Here is a 24055-nt window from a genome sequence, read left to right as displayed (position 1 = left end):
AACTTCCATTTCTGGGGTTAATGCATGTCTTGGTGTCTCTTCATGTGAGGATGTGTACACCCTTAACACATGCTGATGTAAAAAGAAGGCATTGCTCACCTTATCACGATTATATTTGCAAAGCTCCCAATACTATCTCTCAAAATTTAAATATTTCTTTCCCATATCTTTTCCTTCTGAATAAGCCCTGCAATGAAAATGTACTTACATAATGACTTTTAGGAAATTCTAATTACTCAGCCCCCAATGCATAACATAGTCAGTACTTTGAGCTTACACAAAACATATCTCTGCACAAGGTGAATAAAGGTTATGAGGAGCCAAATTTTCTGAGATTCTTTTTGCTATAAATTTGGCTAAGAGCTTTGGTAGTATGGGAAAGAAGATAAGTGAGAGAAACACTGGTGATTTAACCTCCAGTGTTCCCTTAAGGACAAACATTTGTCACCTTGACAGCAAGGTGTAAGGTTTGCAGCGAGTGTGCTTATAACAGGACTCTCCCCACTCTCCCCTCCCTGGGGACCTGTGATTTCTGAACAGGCATGATCTGAATGGATGATGATGATGATGATGAGCCACAGGAAAGGCCAGGGGAGGAAAAGAGGTTGAGACCTACATAACTCAGAGCCTCAAACTGAAATGCTACTCCAGGGACCATCACAGAGATTTACCATTTGCTGCTCTTCTTTCTAAGGTTCCACTTGAAGCTGGAGTAATCAACCCTATAAATTATCACAGAACATTCAACCAGCATCCAATGTTAACAGCAAGGATCCCATTGTTAATAATTATGAGCCTGTTATAAAACTGAAGTAGGTCCTAACCATATATACTTCCACTTTCTATACACATCTCTAAATTTCTAATTCGAATATGAAAGTCTGCTGCAGGCTCAAATCAGGTGCTAAAATAAGCCTGATTCTCACTCTCAATGAACACACATAACAAAAATTAGCATGAATGTCATGACACCTATGCATCAAAAAGAATAATAAGACCTCTATTTTCGCCTATGAGCTAAACTGTTTACTATTTTCAAAGTGAAATAGGAAGAGGTACTTTGAAAGCTAAGAACTTAAAAAAAAGGAATTAAAGTTATGAATTTATGAGCATTTGTGTTCTAATTTAATTTCAGGAATCAGTGGCAACTATTTGTCTCCCTTTGATGGAACTTTGGCTATGATACTATTTTACACTTTTCCTTTGAAAAACATCTTAAGCTGAAATCACTATAAAATCAAAATTGAAGTTATCATCCATCCCATTTGAATATTTATTCATTACCTATTAATCATCACTGACTCTAAGTACTGTCAGATGGGCCAAACTAATTTTAATAAAAAAATAAACTTTAACCTAATCAACTTAAATAAACACAATTAATAGAAAAGTAAGGTTAAAAAATGTACAGGAGTAGAGGGGAGTGGCAACAGAGAGGTGAAGGCTGGGATACAGAAAGGATGAGATCAAAAGTTTAAAAAAAAAAAAAAGAGGCAAGGGCATTAATGATCAACCCCAAAGAATCTATATTGGTTTAAGATCCATGTATCCTCCATTCATGAAGGAAAACAGATTCCAATCATGTCCATCCCTGGACACCTGCCTTTGAACGTCCCACCACCACCATGTAACTAATAGGTATCAATTCAAACTTAGTCATCTCACTCAAAATTAGTCTCTTGCTTAAATTCCCTGTTTTTCTTTACCACACCACAGCTTTAATCCTAAGATCCTTGAGTCTCCTGTCTATGTTCCTTGCATTTCCTGGCCCCTTTCTACCATAAAGATATCCCAAACTCTTTCGTGAAAAACTGGACCAGTAAAAGTCTGTAAGTGGGAAAACAGCATCATAGTTATGTTTAATAAAGAGAGCCCGTACCTATTAAATTCATGTTGAAATGAGAAGACGTGTGGCGTTTGCTTCAAAATAATACCTGAGAGAAGAAAAGTGGATGCAAGTGTAGAGGAAACAAGAGTGGGCTGAGTTAACAATCACTGAAGCTGAGAGATGTGTACACAACATTCATTAATATTATCTCATCTAGTTTGTATAAGTTTCAGAGTTTCTAACTAAAAAATGTTGTTGTTTTTAAGGGTCCAGAGGTTTAGGAAAATACTGTTTCTAGGGTCTAGATAAAAAGTCTAAATACAGGATTATAGAGAGGGTTTTGGCCATAGGGATGAGGACGGTCAGGGTTTCTAAAGTAAGCTGGATAATAGTAATAGCCACTACCACTTATAATTCTTGCTCATGTGCCAGACATTCTGCTAAGCATCTCAGGGACTCAATCTAACTGAATCTTTTTAACAGTGCTAGGAGGTAAGTATCCTTGATTCAAAGCTTCGTAGTGAGACTCCTATGTCAGGACCTTCATACAGTAGGCACTAGGTTAATATTAGCTGTCTAAATAATTTAATAAATGGCTAAGAAAGTTTTTCCTTTTTCTTTTGTGCTTGTGATTATTTCTTTGTAAGAAAATTTAAAGGCTCTCGCCAGGGCGTTCATCACTGTTTGTCTACACTCAGAATGGTGTACGTTCGTCTTTCACATACAAACTCACCAACAAACACACCGCTGCCAGGCCACTTATCTTAAGATACCACTTTTGGCATGATATACTCTTAGAAGACACCTCAATAATGCCACACCTGGTATCAAGTTCGAGTTTTGCTTCCCATTCAAGGCTCTTCATTAACCTATCTCACATAATTTCTACCAGTCACCAACAAGAATTGGCTTAGTCCCATAAACACCTCTCTTTTCACTGTGTTTTATCTACCCATTCATTTATTTATTCATTACATATTGATCATCTACTATGTACCAGGCACTATATTTGCCATTACATCTACATATAGAGATAGAGCAATGAGCATAAATAGCACGGTCCCTGCCCTTGCTGGGCCATATCCACTCTCAGGTTGACCTTCTCTGCTTGTTCTCGATTTTAAAGATCTTACATTGAACATCCTCCAGGAATCCTTTCCTGATCACTTTACCCTGTCTTGCTCTCCCTTTCTGAATTGATGGTACCACACATTTAAGCACTTGATTATATTTTTTCTTGTTTTTCTCCCAGCATTTTACTTATGCCTGTTTCATTTCCTCCATTACACTAAGTCTCTTAAACAGAAATTGTGTCTTATACTTTTCTTCATCACCCAACTGAATGTAACTCAACTGAATTCATGGATATGTATACAGCATGTCATTAATCAATAGCTTTTGGTATTGAAAAGAGTTTAGAATACTAAGTCAAACTAAGACCAAGATCTAATTTATCTTTGCAAATAGAGATATAAGAAAATCTCTAGAAAAAGAACAGGTATATAAAAGATATAGTTATATAAAAAAAAAGAGAGAAGAGGAACAGAAAGAAAAATTTCTCCTACATGGTATAACTGTCTCCCAATCATATGTGATATTTCATAAGTTCTATGAAACATCAGTCTTCTTCTTTAATTCATGTATTTTATATTTATTTTATACAACATAGAGACCATACTATAGCCCAAGTTTAATAGGGTTCTACTAAGATGTCAATAATATTGATGAAAGTAAATGAGGTCTTTACTTATTTAACTTTTTTAAAAGAAAAAGTATTTTCAAAGCAAGCAAAGATTAATATTCTACATGTAGAGACCATTTTCATTTTCTATATATAGAGACTACTGTCTTTTATATTTACCTAAAAAGAATATTACGACAGTTAAACCATGTGTAAAAGTGTAACTAAAATGTCTAATAAATGAATTTGCAGGCTTTTCATGTCAATTATACCTTTCTTGCAGAAATTCAGCTATGACAAATATTAGACCAGGCCTCCTATGTATTACTCATCCCTGTTGGATTATTATTTTGTATGATACCAGATTTTTGTCTACAAGACACTAACATTATAACTCATCAAAAACTTAGCCTACTAGGTAGACTTCTGCAAGAGAATCAGTAACAGTAAGATCCCCTTAGCCTTAGTCTGGAACGAGCATCACTACATTCCCAAATTCTATTTATTCTGCAAGGCTTCTTCTCATACCATCTCTGCTGGGAAATATTCCCAGTCACACATACTGTAGCTATTCTCTTACATGTACTTTTGTATGTATTTGATTACTACAGTGTAAGCCCTCTGAGAGCACGATCCCTGCCCAGAGACATCTTGGCCTCCCAGAAGCTACACTGAATCCATTACCTCTAAAGAACTCAATAACAAGTGACCTTTCTAATGATAAGAACAATTGTGTATAAGAATATGGATGAATAAATATTTATTTGCATGTATATACATACTCTCCAATAAGTTCTTTCACAAGTCCACCAAGCACATAAAAATTCCACTGGTAAAAATTATATATATATGAATTATATGTTACCTTAAAAAATATTTTTCCAAACTACATATTTTTTTCTAAAATTCTAAGTTCCTAAAAAGTGAGCTATATTATCCAAATATTCCCCAAATAGACTTTTCTTTGAAAATGAATTATTAGGTCTACTTAAGAATTTACTTTGTCTTAGTTCCTTTGTTTTCATCTCCCTCCAGTTCTGGAAGAGATATCTATTTCTTCCTACTCCCTAGAGACTATAACTTGGACAAACTTAGAGTACAGCTCAGACAAATGAAAATTTGGTTAATAGTTGCCATGGTTGAGACTTAAATAACTTTTTGATAAATTACTACCACTTATTAAATGTTCTGACTGGCCTGATTATATTATAGGATTTCCTTGAATAGAGACAGTCTTTGCCTAACTAATAGCATAGAATCTATATCAAAATTATAATTCAAAATACCAAATAGAGGTGGTAAAAATATCAAAAAAAAAAAAGAAGAAAACCAGCAAAGGTTGGTAATTTACAGTGAAGAGCTTAGGCTTGTGACTAGTCAGAAGCTCTAAAAGAATAAATGGGAAAAATAAGAAGAATGTAGTATGACTATCATAAAGCTAAATTTATTTAAGGATGTCTGAAATACATCCTTTCAGGTTTTATGTTTAAATGTCCATTCTTGGGGCTTCCCTGGTGGCGCCGCGGTTGAGAGTCCATCTGCCGATGCAGGGGACGCGGGTTCATGCCCCGGTCCGGGAAGATCCCACATGCCACGCAGCTGCTGCGTCCGTGAGCCATGGCCGCTGAGCCTGCGCGTCCGGAGCCTGTGCTCCGCAACGGGAGAGGCCATAACAGTGAGAGGCCCGCGTACGGCAAAGAAAAAAAAAAAAGTCCATTCTTCCATGGATTGAAAATGATAATAAATGGTAGTTCTTATTTGGCAAAATAAAGAATTAAAGACACTGGGCACTCCCAAAAATTTCTTTTGAAATTTTACTGATCAAGAAATCCAAATGTTCGAAAATCACTGACCTCATTAAACTACCAGGTAAGAAAGACCAGTCTTATTGAGTATGATCTTTCAAACGTACAAGGGTAAAGCAGATTTTAAAAAATTCTAAGAATCCCATGAGAACAGTTGTTAAATGCAGAGGAAGGCACACAAATTAAAAATAAAATCATATTCAGACTTTGAAAATGGATTGACTTTCAGGCCCCTCTAGCTACAACATTGTACTATTTTCCAAAGGATATCTCTTACGCATTTATTTTCCTGGCACTGTCAGCATTTCTGAATGAGCTTTATTAATTTATCAAAATAGCAAAGTGTTGGAAAAAGAAAGAAATCTACCATTACAAGTCAAAATTATGAAAATTATAATATAACCATTTAAAAATGTTTTGGCTGTGCACTGGAGTTTTTTCCAATACTCCAAAGTAAACAGTCCTCTCAGTAACTGTAGGAGAATTGCAAATGAAATTCATGAGCACTTGTTAATAAGCAGAGTAGTTAAGTGCTGGATACATAACCAACAATTAACAACAACAAAATCACTGTTGATCGACTTCAAATTCACTAAAGAAGATCGGAATAGTAAGTTGGACTATATCTGAAATACATATACAAAATGAAGACATATAAAGATATCAGACACCAAATTATATTAAAATAGATAATGCAAACTATCTTGTCAATTAAACATCTCTTCGGTGTTGTCCAATAGAACTTTCTGCAACGATGAAAATGTTCAGCATCCTGCACTGTTCATTACAGTAACCAGCACTCACTGTGGTTACTGAATCCCTGAAATGTGTGACTGGGGAACTGAATGTTTAATTTTGTTTAATCTTAACTAATTAAATTTTAAATAGCCGCATGTAGATTGTAGCTACCTTATCGGTCAGTTTAACCATAGATGATACAAAATGGGATTTTATATTTGTATTTCTTCCCTCTTTGAACTTGGAAATAAAGGAAATGCCTTTACAGCAAAGACATGCAAAATCACTTTAAAACATTAGAATCGTTTCAATGTCAGCAAGATTTCACTTTAAGGTATGGTAAGTCTATAAAAAGGGAAACTAGTCAGCAATGAAGGCAGTGAAAGTACCTTGAAGTAATTTTTAAGAACACCTACCTAAGCACCATCTAGGAAAGAAGATCCCTGATCCAAATGTTGGACCTGTTTCCAAGGGCAACATAACCCTCGTTGTGGAGCCAGACACATTCACTTACAACAGCCTGATAGAATCAAACTTGGGAATTATCTCCCTATCTCTCCTTCCTCTAATTCCAGTCCCACCAAGTAAACTTCCCTTTTTTTTTTTTTAAGTAAAATTCTTATTAAAATACCTTCTCGTGTGAAATTAGCCATCAGGAAAGAAGGCAACAACCCAAGTGTCTAAGAGCTTCTCATAATTATCTTTCCCACTCTCAATTAATAAATTGGCAATCTGCTTGAAATATCATTATCTATGAGTATGATTAATGTGAGTCCATCCCTGTGAGCTGGAGACACAAAATCAGTTTCTGAAACAGGACCACAGTAAATTTACAAAGTATGTGTCCCTTAGAGCTCTGGCAATGAGGAGCTCAGTATCTTAAAAGTGGATGATTCAAATAGACAAAGAAAAAAACAATAAGGTTACTGGAAATGATTCTGCTTAAGGGTGACATCATGCCAAGAAAAGGCTTAACCCAAGAAAAGAGGTCTCAGATCTTTGAAGCAACAAGAGTGATTTCCAGCAGAGAAAGAAAAACTTCCTTTAAGACTATATGGCACCGAACTTCTTAAAGGAGAAAAACTTCCCCTTCTAGTTTGTTTGTATTTTTATAACATATATCAAAACATATATGTTAGGTGACTCACTACATATAGTTCCCATATAGAAATGAAAGGCTAACAACATCTAGGAAATCTAAGACAGCGATGCACAATGCTACTTTAGATTTCCATTAGTTTATGATATTTTTGTCACTAGAAAACCCTTAGTGATTGTGGCATCAGGTTGATAGAATTTGGGGAAAAAAGCCAGACATAATGGAAGATTCGTTTCAAGACTAAAGATTGTTGAGATTACTCCTTAGGGAGATCTTTATGCTACTTTTCAAATATATCTTGAAGCTTCATACAAAAAAAAAAAAAGCACTCTAAGAGGAAGCATTCTTCCTAATGTAGATATTTTCTACTGTTACACATTTAAGCCTTTTTTTAAGACCACTTGTCTGCACTGGTGGGAGTTCTTATTCAATTTTTTTTAAGAGTTGGAAATTTAACCTTTTGACTTCAACAGTTGTTTAGCTTGAAACTACATGAGATATGGATCCAAAATTCTATAGAGACATTTAATGATACAGAATCAGGATTCAACCATCTTTGAGGGAAAATATCTATGAATTAAAGGGCAAAAGGCAGGAAGCCTCCACATACATTTCCCTAATATTTTCCATTATTTCTACTCATTTTTTCCTCTTTAGTTTAAAGAAGTAGAAGTAAATGAAGAAAAAAAAAAGTAACATGTAAGTCTACTTTCTGTGGTAGGGGGCAGTAAAGAAGAAATAACCTTTCCTATTGCTTTAGTTATTGAAAAAGATTGAAAAGCTGTCCTGCTCCAAATTTGTATACCTCAGCAGTTACTGATCAGGAATTCTGAATGGCTTATTAGGCTGCTATAACAAATATAAATGGCACAAAGGTATTTTTTAGGTTATCATAAGAAAATGCAACCAACTCTTCCGTGAAAAAAATCATGTCTGATTAACTCTACGTCTCTTCCTTTAGTATCTTAAAATTCTCTCTTCTTTACTCCATTATATAGAGGTATTTCTCACTCTCCAAAGCTCTGCTAGCTAAAGTCCCATCTTCATTATTTTCTATATCTCACGTAACAAATTCTAACCTCTGACAAGATAATAAGACCAACATCAAAGCAATATTCTGAATCATGAACCTACCAAGCTCAAGTGCAGACGGCTGTAACATGATGCTTCTGAAGAAGGAACTGCATTAGCTTTCATTTGCTGTCATATCATATTGCAAGTTCAAGCTATCTGCCTCCTCATTATCACCTTGGCTTTTCTTTCTTTCTTTCTTTTTCTTTTTTTGGTCATTTCTATTTCCTAAGTACTTCTAATGCCTTTCAGTCATGGATTTGACCTCGTTTTTATACACCATTGAATTGGTTCTTCTATTTTTCAGACTTACTTTCATTTTTACTTCTTCTCTAGGATACTGTACAATTTCTTTTTCAGCATTGTCTAGAAATTTGGCTCTCATTTGTCAATTTAATTATACATTTCACAAGTTGTGAAAGGTTAAACTTTAACAATATAATCCTTTTCCTGAATACCAACAGTGCAACAATTCTTTAAAATGAACTCACTTATTATAGCCCCTTATCTACAAATATCCAGCTCTTTATATATGTAGTAATCAAACTTGTAGCAATTTTTCATGGAAAACTTTCTGATAGTTAAGATAAATTATTTGAATCATAATAGCATATGGGTTGGTAATCTATTACATAGAGATGATCTGCCCTAATCTACTCACAGGGAGTTATTATAAGAAAATCTTACAAATCACCCAATATCAAATTTAGATGTGGGAATGAGTTTGCATCCTCATTCCAAATCAATACCGTGAATATAAAACAATACGAATTTCTATGGCTATAGCATTTCTTTTTGTCTTTTTTTATAGCATATGTTTTATTGAAACTAAAAGTTTATGATTTAAAATCACTTTAACATAAGTAAGAAGAATTTGGTGGATAACAAATTAAAGTAATATTGGGATTTTTGTCAAACTAATTTAACATCTAATTAGCATGCATTTTAAGTGCACATTATACATAAGATATTTTACAACCTTAGATACATGAAGAAGAGAGGTTAAAATAACATTCACTGAACCTACTTCTTCATTTAACAAATATTTTTTGTGTGCTGACCATGTGCCAGGTACTACATGTGCTGTGCATAGTGCAGTGAACCAAACCACCCAGAAGAAAAATACCCACCTTCATGGAGCATTTATTGGAATAAGGAGAGACAGACAATAAAAATAATAAATATATAATGTTAGAAGCTAAGTATTTTAGAATAAAATTATAAGAGCAGGATCACAGGAGGAGCCAGAGGTGGGAGACAAGATCAGAATTTTAACTTAACTATATCAAGCAGTTGCAATCTAGATGGAAAGTCATCCCAAGAGCTAAATAACCATACAAGAAAAGCTGGAGAACTTGCTTGAAGGGGCATACAGGCTTTTGAGTGATGGATAGGATATGGAAAGGATGGGAATAGTATAAGCCAAGAGGTGGGAGCCCCAAGTGTTGGAGGAAAGGGAGGAAAGAGTAAATCAACAGTTAAAATGTGAATGTAAGAAGGATGCCGGAGAGAGAGGGTATGGGGTTGCACTGAGAAGACTCCAGAATGGCCAACTGGGTGGTGGGCAATAAAGAGCCACTGAAGGCATTGAGGCATAGGAGTAACATATAAAAGTAGTATGTGAAGATAGTTTATCTTACAATAACAATAGGATGGTGAGAAAGAATATAGGACGCACCACTTTGGTTCTTGAGAATAACCAAAAGCACAATAATGTTAATAAACATTATCCTTCCTAAATAAATGGATAAAAAGAATATCATAAGCTTTCAAGTGAAAACGTAGGAACACTTTAGAAAATAACTACTTTTAAGAGAGTTGCCTGAATAATGAAAAACTAAACCACAAATACTGACCACTAGACCAAGCACTGTTACAGTAAAACTATAAACACAGTGGAAATTTTTAATTTAATTACTCTACTTATTAGAAACATCACAGAAAAAGCTACCCAGGAAAAGTAAACACGTATGTGGTTCTGTCAAAAGAGAAAGAAAATGTACAAACTGCATACTCGGAGTACAACCATCAATGGACATGTAAAATATGAATCAATGTTCATCTCATGAGCCTGGAGAGCTGTGATGCTTTGACTTTAATTTCCAAGACACCATGTTCTCATCATGAAAATTTTCTTTCCCCTGACCAGTACAGTTTGTTCAATTATAAAATTTAAAATCAAATTGATCAGGGTTTTTAAAATCATATTTTATCTTTTAAAAGTCCTCTATTATTTGAAACTCTGCAACTAAGAGAGCTATTCACCTTACTCAACAATCCTCCAAGTAGAAACATTTTACTGTTAGTTTGTGTGAATATTTGCAAATTAAATTGATAGAGATCAAAAGGAGTTTTCTATAATTTTCAATCACTATTCTATGTACATCTCCATTTTATACTTCAAACGAATAATTTTATCTTAGGTAATTATATTAATGTCATGGGTAATATCCTAAGAGAAACCATTTTTAACAGTCATGAATACTGATCTAATTATTTTCAGGGACAAGCATATATGTCACTATGTAGATATGAGAGTATCACTACAAAGATGGACTTACATGAAAAGAAAACAAAAAACAACAGTAGGGCCACAGCAGCAACAGAAATTGACTTCTTTAACCAATGATACCTTAATCAGGTGAAGTACTTTCAAACTGTTATTTGTATTTGTTAACTCCTGTATGACAGGTTTTATTTTTAAGCATACACTATGTATGCATTTTGTCTATAAAGCTAAAAGAAAATACATGTGAAATTTTATCTGATACTGTGATTAGGCAAAGGATTTATAAGTATAAAGACTATGGAAAAATCTATAAAGGGAAAGATGGATACATTTGACAGACATAAAAACTTTAAACTTCTACAACTATATGCAAAATAATGAATCCCAACTCATATAAGGCATCATGTACAAACATTAATTCAAAATGGATCACAGACTTAAATATAAAAAAAAAACTATAAAACATCTAGAAGAAAACATAAAGAATTTTGTAATTTTGGATTAAACAAGAATTTCTTAGAGGACACAAAAACCAAGAGCCATAAAAGAAAAAAAAATGGATTTAATCAAAATTTAAAACTTCTGCTCTTCAAAAGACACCATTAAGAAAATGAGAAGACAAGCCACAGACTGGGAGAAAACACTTGCAAAATACATATCTGATAAATGACTGGTGTTCACACATATTTAGAAATTCACAATCCAATTATAAGAAAACAACCCCATTAAAAAATAGACAAGAGAGTTGAACAGACACCCTCAAGAAGATACACAGGTGGCAAATAAGCACAAAAAAAGATGTCCAACATCATTCGCCATTAGGGAACTAGAAGTTAAAGCTATGATGATGTATCGCTAAACACCTATTAGAATGGCTAAAATAATAGGTACTGCTAATACCTAGGGCTGGCCAGGATATGGAGCAACTAGATTCCTCAAACATTCCTGATAGAAATATTAAAAGGTACAACCACTTTGGAAAACAATTTGGTGATTTCATATGATATTAAACATATGCAGGTGTCCCTCAGTATCTGCAGGGAATTGGTTCTAGGAACCCCACAGATGCTAAACTCCACAGACACTCAAGTCCCTTATAGAAAATAATGTAGTATTTGCATATAACCTATGCACATCCTCCCATATACTTTAAATCATCTCTAGATTACATATAATACCTGATACAAGGTAAATGCTATGTAAATAGTTGCAGCAAGTTCAAGTTTTCCTTTTTGGAACTTCCTGGAATCTTTTTTTTTTTCTCCCTGAATATTTTTGAGCTCAGCTGGTTGAATTCTTGGATGTGGAACCTGAGGATACAGAGGACTGACTATACTACAATTAAAATAGCTTTAAAAAAGTTAATTTTTAACACAGTGTTCCCACAGAATAAGTTATATATCGTAAGGTACTTTTCTAAGTCAGCTTTTGATATACTTACAAACTGAATCTAGTATCTGATAAGCTGCTTTTTAAAAACATCTATATTGGCAGACACATAAACTTAAAATTCAGTTTTCTTTGGAATTTCAATAAAAAATGAAAGAGTTTTATTTTAATAATTGGAGATGCTAATCTTCTGCTTTATTTGAAGTTATATAGTCAGAATAAGTGGTCCTCAAACTCTGTGAGAACAAATCATCATTTAGGGGTAATTAAGAATCAGGTTGCCTGGGTAATCACACTGTGAAAAATGACATTTAAAATCCAGGAATTTTATATGCCTTGAAGCCAAGACCTCATATACATACATACATATATATATATATATATATATATATATATATATATATGTAAAATTTAGTTAGTTAGCTCTAAAACCTAGCCCAGAGCCTAGCACATAGTAGGCTACTTCCTAGCAGGAAGTCCACAAATGTTTAATTAATAAAATTGATATAAGGGGAAACAATGACACACAATAAATTGAACTAAAAAAAAAGTTTGATTTCTTAATTTCAAACTACAGTCTGCCATTTCCAATAACACAGACCATTGTTTTTTAGAAGTGCTAAGTGTTTACTTGAAAACCTGAGTCTGCAGTGGAGTTTAGATGTCTAACTTTGCTTTCTTCCTAAAGACCAGTAATTAAAGGGAAGGGTCTTTCTGGTTGGTAGAATCCACAAGTTTAAACAGTTTATGCATGCTCAGATGCCCTCCTGCTTCTTTCCCATGCCCAGATATATTTTGGAATGGCAGTTCGGTCTGAATCAATGAGGTATATTGAGAATGAAAATGATTACCTCCTCCCTTCCCCCCGCCATGGGACTTGATATTCTCACCTTAAGAATCACTAATGCAGATGAAGACATGAAACTTAATTGTTTGGCTCACCACACTATTATCCCCAGATCCCCCAAATATTAGCTTAATAACTGGGTTAATCATGGTAAATTTTTAGTTTGGAGAAACGAGAGCTATCTAACACATTATCATCATTTAGCAGTTAGTGGGTATCTCCTACTAAAGGCCATAGACTAAGCAATTCTGTAGTTAGGTTGGATTCAAATTAAGGAAATAGTCTTGCTTTTAACCAACTACTAGGATTGTGTTTCTTAGGAGGCCCTTTACAAATATCCTGTGCCCCGCCCCCCAAATTTATATTTATTTATTTTTACCTAAATCGGTATAGGAGCAAGTACTTTTCCAGTTTGGGAATGATGACATTTTAAAAATTAATAAAAATAAAAATGAAAGTACATGGCATATGTTAAAGGGTAATAAAATAATTTCAGTCAATTGACTAGTTCTACACCAGTAGATTTCTTTAAATGGTAATGAAATCATTGCTTTTAAAAAAATCCATCATTATTAAAATAAAATAAAAAAAGTTGCCTCAGCCTCCACCAAAATTAGATTTGTAAGTTGCTGGTCATTCCTATAATTAAATCTATGTCACAAATTTGCAAGAAAAATGGTCACTGTGACTAATGCATTTACTTGCTACACAAGTCCTGTCAGACGGCATAGACCATTATGCTGCTATAATGGAGTAGGTAAGGATTCTATACATTTTTATGAAGTAACGAAGACCATTTTTTTATTTACGGTGACTGTACTTCAGATAAGAATTTGTCTGAGAAATGAATCCAAATGCAACTATCACGGGGTTTTCCTTACTAAAGCGATATTGCATACTTTTACGTCTACAAACATGTTTGGCACACATGCATACTGCTTTTCTGGACAAGCGTTAGGCAGAAAATATTCTAATGAAAGAAACACGAATATATTCATGTTGCCAGAGTCCCTGATTCTGGGGGTTTCCTCATTTGACCTCCCAAAATGGTTTTAATTCACCTCTTTGCTGAAATGATTTGAGAAATGACCCTAGAGGACAGTGCTTCCCAGAGCCTAAGAACGTGAAGCCCAAAGTGGAAGTCAAAGCAAACGACACAGAGACAGAGAATTTGTAATAAAACTTACTCTCTTTACAAAAAATATTTTTCAATCCTTCAGATTGCAGAAAGAGACAGTTCTTGGTTAGGTACTGATGCTAATTCCACTTCTTATCAAAAGGAGGGTAGGCATGGACTCAGAGCCTTGTGTAGGCAGCAGAGTACAAATTAATGATAGCTTTTTCCTATTTGATTTAACTTCAGTTACCTTCTCTTCATGACAAGATTGGTTTTTATTTGACGTGCTGATGTAGAGTTTCACTTTAAAATAAAGTTAAATTTTAAAAGTGAGTTTTATTTAACTTAATAATACAAATAATATGTTGACATGGCAAGTCATAAAGGTGCCTGAAATTTGGAAGACACTGCCTTCAAGGTAATTCCTGTCCTCTTAATTCTTTTACTGTTACTTATTTTTTTCACATATTTATGTATTGTGCATTTGCTTCAGTATCTGGAAAAGTGCCTTGAATCTAATTGACTCTGAGTATATGTGTGTTAATTTTATATGCTATTTTCCTATTTTGTGCCATACTGCTAATTCACCCAATGGCATTTTTTAAAGAGGAAGTAGTCTGTTCTCAGCAATCCAGCTTTCATGGTGTCCATCTGCCCAAAGAGGTGAACAAATGAAAGGCATAGAATGATGGTGGATTCTGCTTTATAAAGGTAGAAACTAGCTTCCTTTTGTCCAAACATAGTTCATAAGTTACTTTAAAGCCCAGGATGATATTTAAAATCCTGGTTTTATTGAGTCCTTAGCAATAAAAGGATAAATGTAAGAAATGACATCCTGTAAGATAGTACTGAATATTGCTCAAAAATTCAGTTGTTTGTTCTGGTGTTTAAGCTTAATGAAAATAAAAACCTGTATTTTAAACAAGTCATGAACTTTTGAGGGGAAACAAAGATCTCAACTGAATAATACAGGTTGGTTAAGATTTTAAACAAATTAAGGAAAAAAATTGGCATAGTTTTCAGTATTGCACAATATGAGTATTCCGTAAACAAACTGAATTAAAAACTGACATCCTAGATTTAGATGAAAGGAAACCCAAATTAACAATTAAGCCTTGTATGGTACCACCCTTAACCTTCTTCGTTGATATTTGAGATTCTTGATCTGATTTTTTTTTTTTTTTTTTTTTTTTTTGGCGGTACGCGGGCCTCTCACTCCTGTGGCCTCTCACTCCTGTGGCCTCTCCCGTTGAGGAGCACAGGCTCCGGACACGCAGGCTCAGCGTCCATGGCTCACGGGCCCAGCCGCTCCGCGGCATGTGGGATCTTCCCGGACCGGGGCACGAACCCGCGTCCCCTGCATCGGCAGGTGGACTCCCAACCACTGCGCCACCAGGGAAGCCCTCTTGATCTGATTTTTAAAAAGCAGTGTTGCACAGCAATCAAACAAGTTACAAAGTTAATGTGCTTCCTCTCTAACCGTTCTGAGTATGGCTGAGCACATTTTTGTATTTACAAGAAAGGAAGAATAAAGTGATAAACATATATCCCAAGTTATTAAAACATGGCATTTGTGCTTGAGACTTCTTTTATTTCAGCAACTATTTTCTTTCAGCATCAGTTAACTATTAAATCTTTCTACAAAGATGGGTAGTAATGGAGGATCAGCCAAAGCAAAGAAGGAAGACAGAACAGGTAAGGGAAGAAAAAATATGTGCTGGCTAGTTCTTCAGCTCAAGGTAAGGAGTTTCTTTTAACCCTTGGTCTGGCATAAAAAAAAATAAAATTATTCATCTTAGAATAGCTTCTGCTGGTTCTGGAAATGACTATTTTAAAGGAGAATTATGTAGAATAAACCCATTTCTTGATACTTTAAATGACGAGATTTAGAAAGTAAACAGTGACTCTTAAAGATCTTTTTTAGACTAGGTGTTATCAATTCACAAAAATGATTTAACTTTGCTTAGAATTCTTTGCTACTGTTTCAGAACTCCTTACATTTATGTTGCCATGAATTACTATAATGCTGTATAACATAGTTATTCGAAACTCAATTTGACAGATCGACTTTGTCACTCACTAGGGTTTCCCTTTAAGATTAGGAGCTACCAAAAACAATAAAATAGGCTAAGGAATCTAAAAAGAAAAAATTCTACTTTTTCCTTTTAAACTTTAACGTATAATTCTTGAGAACATGGAAACACTGAAATTTAGCCTCCAAACCAAAAATGCTCAGGGTCTAACAAATCGTGATCAATTTTTTTTCAACATAGTTGAATCATTTTAAGTTAAAGAAATGATTTTTCAATTGGAATTTTTCAAAAAGTTGCCAATATCTAAATCTATTTTTAAAAAATCTTTCATTTGATGAGGAAGCAACATATGAAATGGTTGAACTTGAAATACATGGTTTTACATAGAAAAAATAGATATACATATAAATTTTGATAACATTTTCGTTATTCAGGGTGGTTGACTATCAAATTTTATTAAAATTTCATCGAGGGAAATCTCAAAACACTTATTATGCTCCACAATTATTATAAACCAAACAATTTAAATGAGAGGAGGAGATAATAACATTAACTTCTTAACTTAAAGCAATCCTCTGTGGCATAATTTTAAAATATTTTCTTGGCCTGAAATTTATGTAAATTGAATTCATCTATCATTAGTTATTATCAGCCTAGCTACATTAAAAAAAGTTTTCTGTGACAATTAGTTCTTAAAAACACTGTTTTAATTAGACCTGGGACATTATTAAACTAGCTAATAAATATGTACAGTAGTTTACTTGGTATACCCAGATGTCTGAAAACCAACAAGAATGCCCAAATAGTTCATTCTTCAAAAATTCTTCTAGTAAAAGGCCTTCATTCAAAGTTTTAATGTAATCCAAAATAAATAGCCTTTTCACACTCTATGCTTTAAATACAAAAGAAATGGTCACTCATAACCAGAGAATAAGCATTGAATCAGTGTATCTTAGAATTATAGGGCTTAGTCACAGATAACCAATTTCTTCATTTTATGAATGTCCATGGTCATGCACAAAAAATTCATGGTAGAACTTGGACAAAACCTAGACCAGTTATTTCTACTACATCATTCAAGCATTTTTTATAGATAATTCCCATTTAATCCTTACCTCAACTGTATAGTTTAGGTACTATCATTACCCCATTTTATATATATGGAAGGTTTTGTGGTTAGAATAGTATTCAGTCAAGTAAGGATTTAAACCCAGTCTGACTCTAGAAACCATCCTACTACCAATAATCCTAAATTTTAAGGATAGGTGAATATTTTTCATTTATAAAGAAAAAAAAAAAACAAAACTCTTAACAAGTACCACCCTTTAGGAATAACAAAATAAAACATGAAGGTTATAGTTTGGAATTTTCCTCCTCTAAAATAAGTCCTTTTACCCAAGCCCAACTCAAGCACCAACTTCTCCCTGAAGTCTTCTCATATCATTCAACTAAGCTTAACCTCTTTCTTCAAACCCTTGACAAATGCTATACACTGCTCTTTTGCACAAAGCACTAGCTGCCTCTTATACATTCTCTTCTTCCTTAGTTACAGAAATTCAGTTTGTAGCTCTTACCAATTTGCCACATGTCCCAGCCTCTCCAGTGGCTGGGTAGGATGATATGACTAAGTTCTGCAATAAGATATTACTGCAAGTATGGTGTTGGAGTTCCAGGAATGCTGTTTAAAGAAAGCAGACTTAGCTTTTAGGGGAGCTCTTTTGTGCTTTCCCAAGGTAAAGACCTTGCTGTCCACTTGGACCATAAGGTAACATTGATGAAGGCAGCTGTGTGCTGTGGATGGTGCAGGAGAAAGACGGTTGTCTCTGTACCCAATGAGACCATGACGCTCCCATGACAGCCTCCTTCCAGATTTTACATAATAGAGAAATAAACATTTACCTTTGCCCAAGCCACTATTTTTTTTTTCCTGGTAAATAAGCTGAGCCTAATTCTAACTGATTTAGTTCAGACTTGCACATAGTTCATAATCCAAGGTTTGTTGTAACTATGGTGGAGAGGGAAGAAAAAGGAATAGAGTTATTTCCCTTACAACACTGGAGCAAAACATCTCCAATCATAATTTTTATTCTCAACCCCTTCTGGTAATTTTCAGCTTTGGGAAAGAAAAAGGAGGGAAAGGAAGGGGAAGGGGAAAAAATGGAAGACGCTTCTGCCTCTCTGCCACTGTTCATGCCTTTTTCCTCTCCTCTCTTCTTGACTAGCTAAGTCCTATCACACTTCAAGGCCCAACAGCGAAATTGTTTCTGTCCGACCTTTCAACCCAGAGTTCATATCTGATAATCATACATCACCTAGTAACATCTTTTGTTTGATTTGTTAGCTCTTACATTGTATTTCTTTTTCTATGTGTTATCTCCACAGCAGAGTGGGACCATGTTGTATTTTTTTGCACCTCTACAGCTATTAGAAAACCACCTCTGTGTGCAGGAAATCAATAAATACTTTCGATTGACTCATTAATGTAAGAAAAAAAGGTGAAGAGAGGAAAAAGAGCAAAAGACTAAGGAGTGAGAATGCATAATGTTTTAAAAGTGAAAGGGCATAACAAAAATCTGAAAGAATCCCTAGAACAAGTTTTACTTCACTGGATCTTATCAAAGAATTGGGCCTGGTAGAACAAATAACATGATACATTTATTATTCATACAGTCAGTCAGTGCAAAGCTCAAACTGTACTTAGTGAGTTTGTCCTCCAACTAAAGGACTGTATTTTGCTTTAGTTACTCAGACAATTGCCTCAAAGTTATTTTCTCAATTACACCAGACATTTTAAAGAGTAGGAGATCCAGTTTAGGTAACCACGTTTCGACAGTGGATATATACAAATCCAAACCATGTAAAAAAACTGGCTTACAGCAAGAACGTATCTTACAGATATTATTTTGTCAATTGTGACAACATATAGAAAATAATACTTGGATATGTGAAATAATGACAAGAAAATATCACTGAGTCTAAAATAAGTAGCTCAAGAGATCATTTGCATTTAATGGACTCTATTACCTCTCTTCTAAAACCCAATAATAATAATACACCATCGGGAATAATATTACTACTTCTTTAAAAATAAGATAGAATCTAAGCATGTATTTTGCAGAAGCTACATCATTAAAAGCTCTGTAACATTGGGACATTAAAAGCTATATAGGACTGTACAGAATTAACACTATGTAACAATATGTTTCAAAGCTTCAAGTACATTTAAATACATACAATAATAAGTGACATAAAGAGCATTTTAAACAGAAGTAATTGATATTTTGCCTAGACTCATGAACCAGCTTATATACCTCACTGATTTCATTCTCAATTTTTTGTAAATCACTGTAACCACATATCTGTTAATGAGTTATATATCTAAAAATACAATATTCTAATTTGTTTTCATCAATTTAGCAAAGTTTTAGGGAAGGTATAAATAAAATATTCAGTTGACAGAAAACTCAGTTTCTTTCTCATTCTTTCATAACACAAACCAAGTCTTTGTTTATATCATCTGTTTAAAAGATAATGATTAAAAAATGCTAAAATAGTATTGTCCTTATAATTATATTGGTTCCACTTATGAAAGATGAACTATTTTTAATCTTTTTATATACAATTGATAGTTCACATGTCAAAAAATATTGTATTTTCTTGCAAATTACTCATTAGTTATTTCCTCATTTCAAATTTTTTTTCACATAGATTTCTCATAAGTATCTAAGACAGTAGCTTCTTTAAAAGTGAAATGTACAAAATAAATGACATGTCAACAAGTAAATTAGCATTCCCTTTCTGACCAGCTGGGTCATGTTTCCTTTTTCAAAATCCTCAGTCCCATGACACAAAATAATAATAATCTAAAAGACCTCATTAAATGATCAATATATTGACATACCTCTATAAGGAGACACATAGTGTTTTAATTGATTCCTTGAATCGATTAAATGGAATATTAAACCCAAGCCTCCAAATTATATTATAAGAGAATATTTCCTTTATTTATTAATTTTCTTTAGGGTATGGATAATGGCATATGACAGGATTTAAGAACTTTTATATTTAACCAAATAGTAAAAAAAAGTCCAATTTTCATTAAATATTTCATACAATCATCACAACAAAAGTTATAAAAGATAAATTAAACCATGTTTACTTACCAAAAAACTTCCAAAGGCCGAATTAAATATTGCAGCTGCCTATAGAGAGAATAAATGGGGGGAAAAAAACTCACTGAAAGTAAACAGGAAAAGGAAAAGCAAAGACTATCATTCTCCCATCCCCCACTATTCAAAACCTTAAAACACTGACTCTGTAAAGCAAAGTTAGTCACTGCTTACAAAAATTGCCAGTAGCCTGTAGTTTACTAAGATAGATGAGCTACAGCTTAGGAATTCATAAATAATGGGTCTCAAAAGCAAGGAGAAAAGGCTTGCCATAAGATGCTTTGAACCTATATGACAGTACTGAAGAATCATCCCCAACAGCAAATTGAAACCTTGTTATTGATTTTGCTACTAAACTTAAAACAATCAGAGGTTGATTTGTTCACCAAAAAAAAAAAAAGAAAAGAAAAAGAAAAGAAAGGAAGAAAATTCATATTACTGGGAAAAGGAATACCAGAATTGTAAAGCAAACATTAAATACTCCCCATCAAGGAGCATAAGACCTGTGAGCTACGCCCACAAAGTGAGATCCGTAGTTCCCATACAACGCACATCAGAAATATGAACAATGCTGTTAAGACCATGGGAGTTATTGCTACACGATTAATTCTAACATAGAAACAGGCAAGAAAAACTTCTGTTTGGTGTTCAAAATTCAAAGAAGAAATACTTGACTTTGAGCTTACCTAAATATCCCGGGAATACATAGTAGATATAATATAGTTCTTAACTTTAATTCAATCACTACAGTCCATGAAGCTACACCTGAATTCTGAAAGCTTCTCACATGACCTCCAAAAGATAAAAACTCGTATAATATCCAATTGGATGAAAAAAAAAGAGAGAAAGAAAAATAATAAAAAGCGGAAGGAGGGGCAGAGAAAACCTATTGACATCTCCTGTGGATCCAGAGCAGAATTAAATTAATCATCATGGACATTAGCAGCCACATTGTAGTAAGAAGAGGATGTCAGTTTAGCAAGTTTGAATAAAGTCCAAAGCCAAGCTAAGAGCTGTAGCTGAAAATACCTTCTGCTCCAGAAGAGAATGCAATGAGAATGCATGGGTAATGAGATCCTTGGCTCCAGAGAGCTTAGCTCTCCTATTCAAGTTCATAATTAATTCAAAGCTTTGATAATTTCATTAGATTTCTCCTTTGCTGGCCTTATCAATAAAAGATGGCACTGGACCACAGCTCCGCTGTGGCATAAACATAGGCACAGGCACAGACCAGGGAAACCTTTGCTTCCTGACAGGGACAATGGCATATGGTATTTCATGTTGTACAGGGAGCTGCGAAGGAAAAAAAAAAGATTCGGCTAAATAAAACATCACAGATGACAAATGTAAACTGTAGCAACATATTTAACACATCTTCCTAGTATCCGATTATGGATGATTCAGGAAAAAGTTTTATGTGCAGAGAAAAATAAGTAAAACTGTATAAATAAATGAGTTGTGGGGAGATCAATAGGGAACACTGCCTTCCTTTTGATAAAAATGTACTTCGCCACAAACAATGTTTATTTCTAGACCCTATTTTGTGCTTAGAACGAGTTTCTCTCTTTTTAATAAAGAAATGAGGTATTCCTGTTTGAGCTCCTCTCTTCCAGATTTGTTTCTTTCCAGTGCCTTTCACCAGCCTTATACTAGACCACTAATAGTTTTGCCTAGCATTTAAAAAAACAAACAAACAAACATGGAACATTAGAAAGAAAAAGACTCAGAAGTCAAAGTAAAATAAGTATTAACTACTACTCAGTAGATCAAATCGCTATACTCCCATTCCATCCTGTTCTCTTTTAACCCAAACCCAAGCAATGTATTTTATGTGGATTGGCTATGTTCCTGCATTTTATAAAATGATGGTGATGACAGTGATGAGATATCTTAGGTATCCAAAGATGCTGCAGGCCAACTTCTTAGCTATTTTCCTGACAGTGGTGATGGATTTGAAATCACTCACCATGCAGTGGGCTCTGGCAACCACTGGTGACTTGGCTGATTAAGGTTCTGGGTTCCCTGAAGAACCATGTGAAATCGGACACCGAACTAAGGATCCTGGGCTCAATAGCAACAGACAATGAAGCTAAACAGTTGGCTCAATTTTGCCGTTGCAGCATAGGAAGCCATTACGTTTTCCAGAGTTCCAAAAAGTGATGACAAATATTTACAGAGCTTTTAATTGATATATAAAGACAAGCATATCTTTTGACTTAAGGGGGAATTCCCAGCTCCTCAGCATGAACTACAAGGCCGTCCATGAACAGGTCACTGTCCATCTCATTTATTGCCTCAAATTTTATATTCTGACAGCACTAAACTACTTGTGATTCTCCACACTCATCATGCTGTTTCTTACCTCTTTGCGCCTTGGCCTGGAATGCCCTTCTGCCTGCCAGGGAACTCTCATTCATCTTAGTGGCTTAGCTTAAGCATCGTCCTTCCAAGAAGCTTTCAGTCACCTCCTCAACACTCACACATCCATACTTCTGGGTGGCCTGAGTGTCCCCATACCTGCTGTCACAACATCCTGAGCATACTTCTGCCCTGGCACTTGTCACACTATTGAATGACCTATCTACATGCCTCCCTGCCCCGCGAGAGACTCAAGTCTTCTAAGGAAGGAATCTGATGAAGCTCCCGAGCACCTCCATGTTTGCTAATTGGATTTCTAAAGCAAGTAGGATTCCCAGAAATGTCCAAAGTCTACTTCTCCAACTACACTATTCTATGTGTTTGGCAGAATCCAAGGACTGGCAGACAAAGAAGACTGGATCAGCCATCTGGCACCACAGCCAAGCAAGCAGTGGAAATGACATTTAGACTTTGGTCTCTCACCCAGTATAAGTATCTCTCTCACGGCATCATATTTTACTTCTCTTAACCTCCCTATTCTTATATAGTTATATACATACGTTTAATGTAATATAAAAAATGTTTTAAAATTTGCCACCACTATATAGCAATAGAGTTAGTTAAATAAAATCTAGAATTACAAAGGAATACTCTGTAGCCATTAAAAAGATGACCTGCATATACTGATATTAAAGCAGGCTAAGATATTTTAAGTAAAAAAAGCAAGTTTCAGAACAGTGTGTGTAATTCCTTCAGGATGTGTTTCTCCACACCACCATGAAATTCACCCACCACCAGTTGGGTTTTCTACAATTCAACTCATTTCTGACATTATCTACCCTCAAATAGCATCAGATTCCCCAGGTTAAGGGTTCAGAACCACAAGGCTGTCCCCACTTCAGATGTCAATCAAAAGTCAAGGCTGTCACCTGTGCTTCTGACCAACTGACTATACATCGGAGGTTCCACAACCCAGTCCCCTCCAGTTTGATTAATTTGCTAGAGCAGCTCACAGAACTCAGCTTACTCACTAGATTACTGCTTTATCATAAAAGGCTATGACTCAGGAACAGCCAGATGGAAGAGACGCAGAGGGCGAGGTATGGGCCAAGGCTGTGGAGCTGCCATGCCCTCTGATCGCATGCCTCTCTCATCACCTCCAGTGCTCACCAACCCAGAAGCTCTCCAAACCCATCCTTTGGGTTTCTTTACAGGCTCCATTACATAGCATGATTGATTTCAACATTGGCCACTGGTGACTGAACTCAATCTCTAGCCCCTCTCCCCTCCCCAGAGGTCCAACCTTCTAATCTCTGATTGGTTCCCCTGGCAACCAGCCCCATCCTCAGGTTAGCTAGGGGCTTTCCAAAAGTCATCTATTTAGCATAACAAAAGACACTTTCTCCAGCTC

General features: G+C 34.8%; 1 protein-coding gene across 2 annotated transcripts in view; it reads right to left on the bottom strand.

The window, feature by feature from the left end:
* SLC10A7 (solute carrier family 10 member 7) overlaps window positions 1-24055 on the bottom strand; it is a 255792-nt gene that overhangs the window by 160786 nt on the left and 70951 nt on the right. The window contains exon 5 of one of the 2 annotated variants that reach the window (XM_082838589.1): window positions 20281-20319. The exons of the other annotated variant lie outside the window; for it this stretch is intronic. Coding sequence (XP_082694715.1) covers window positions 20281-20319 — 39 coding nt within the window. The remainder of the gene's footprint in view (window positions 1-20280; window positions 20320-24055) is intronic. 2 annotated transcript variants of the gene reach the window in all.

The sequence above is a fragment of the Leucopleurus acutus genome (genome assembly GCF_964270905.1).
Source record: "Leucopleurus acutus genome assembly, chromosome: 4".
Lineage (NCBI taxonomy): Eukaryota > Metazoa > Chordata > Mammalia > Artiodactyla > Delphinidae > Leucopleurus > Leucopleurus acutus.
This window is presented reverse-complemented; position numbering and strand designations above follow the sequence as displayed.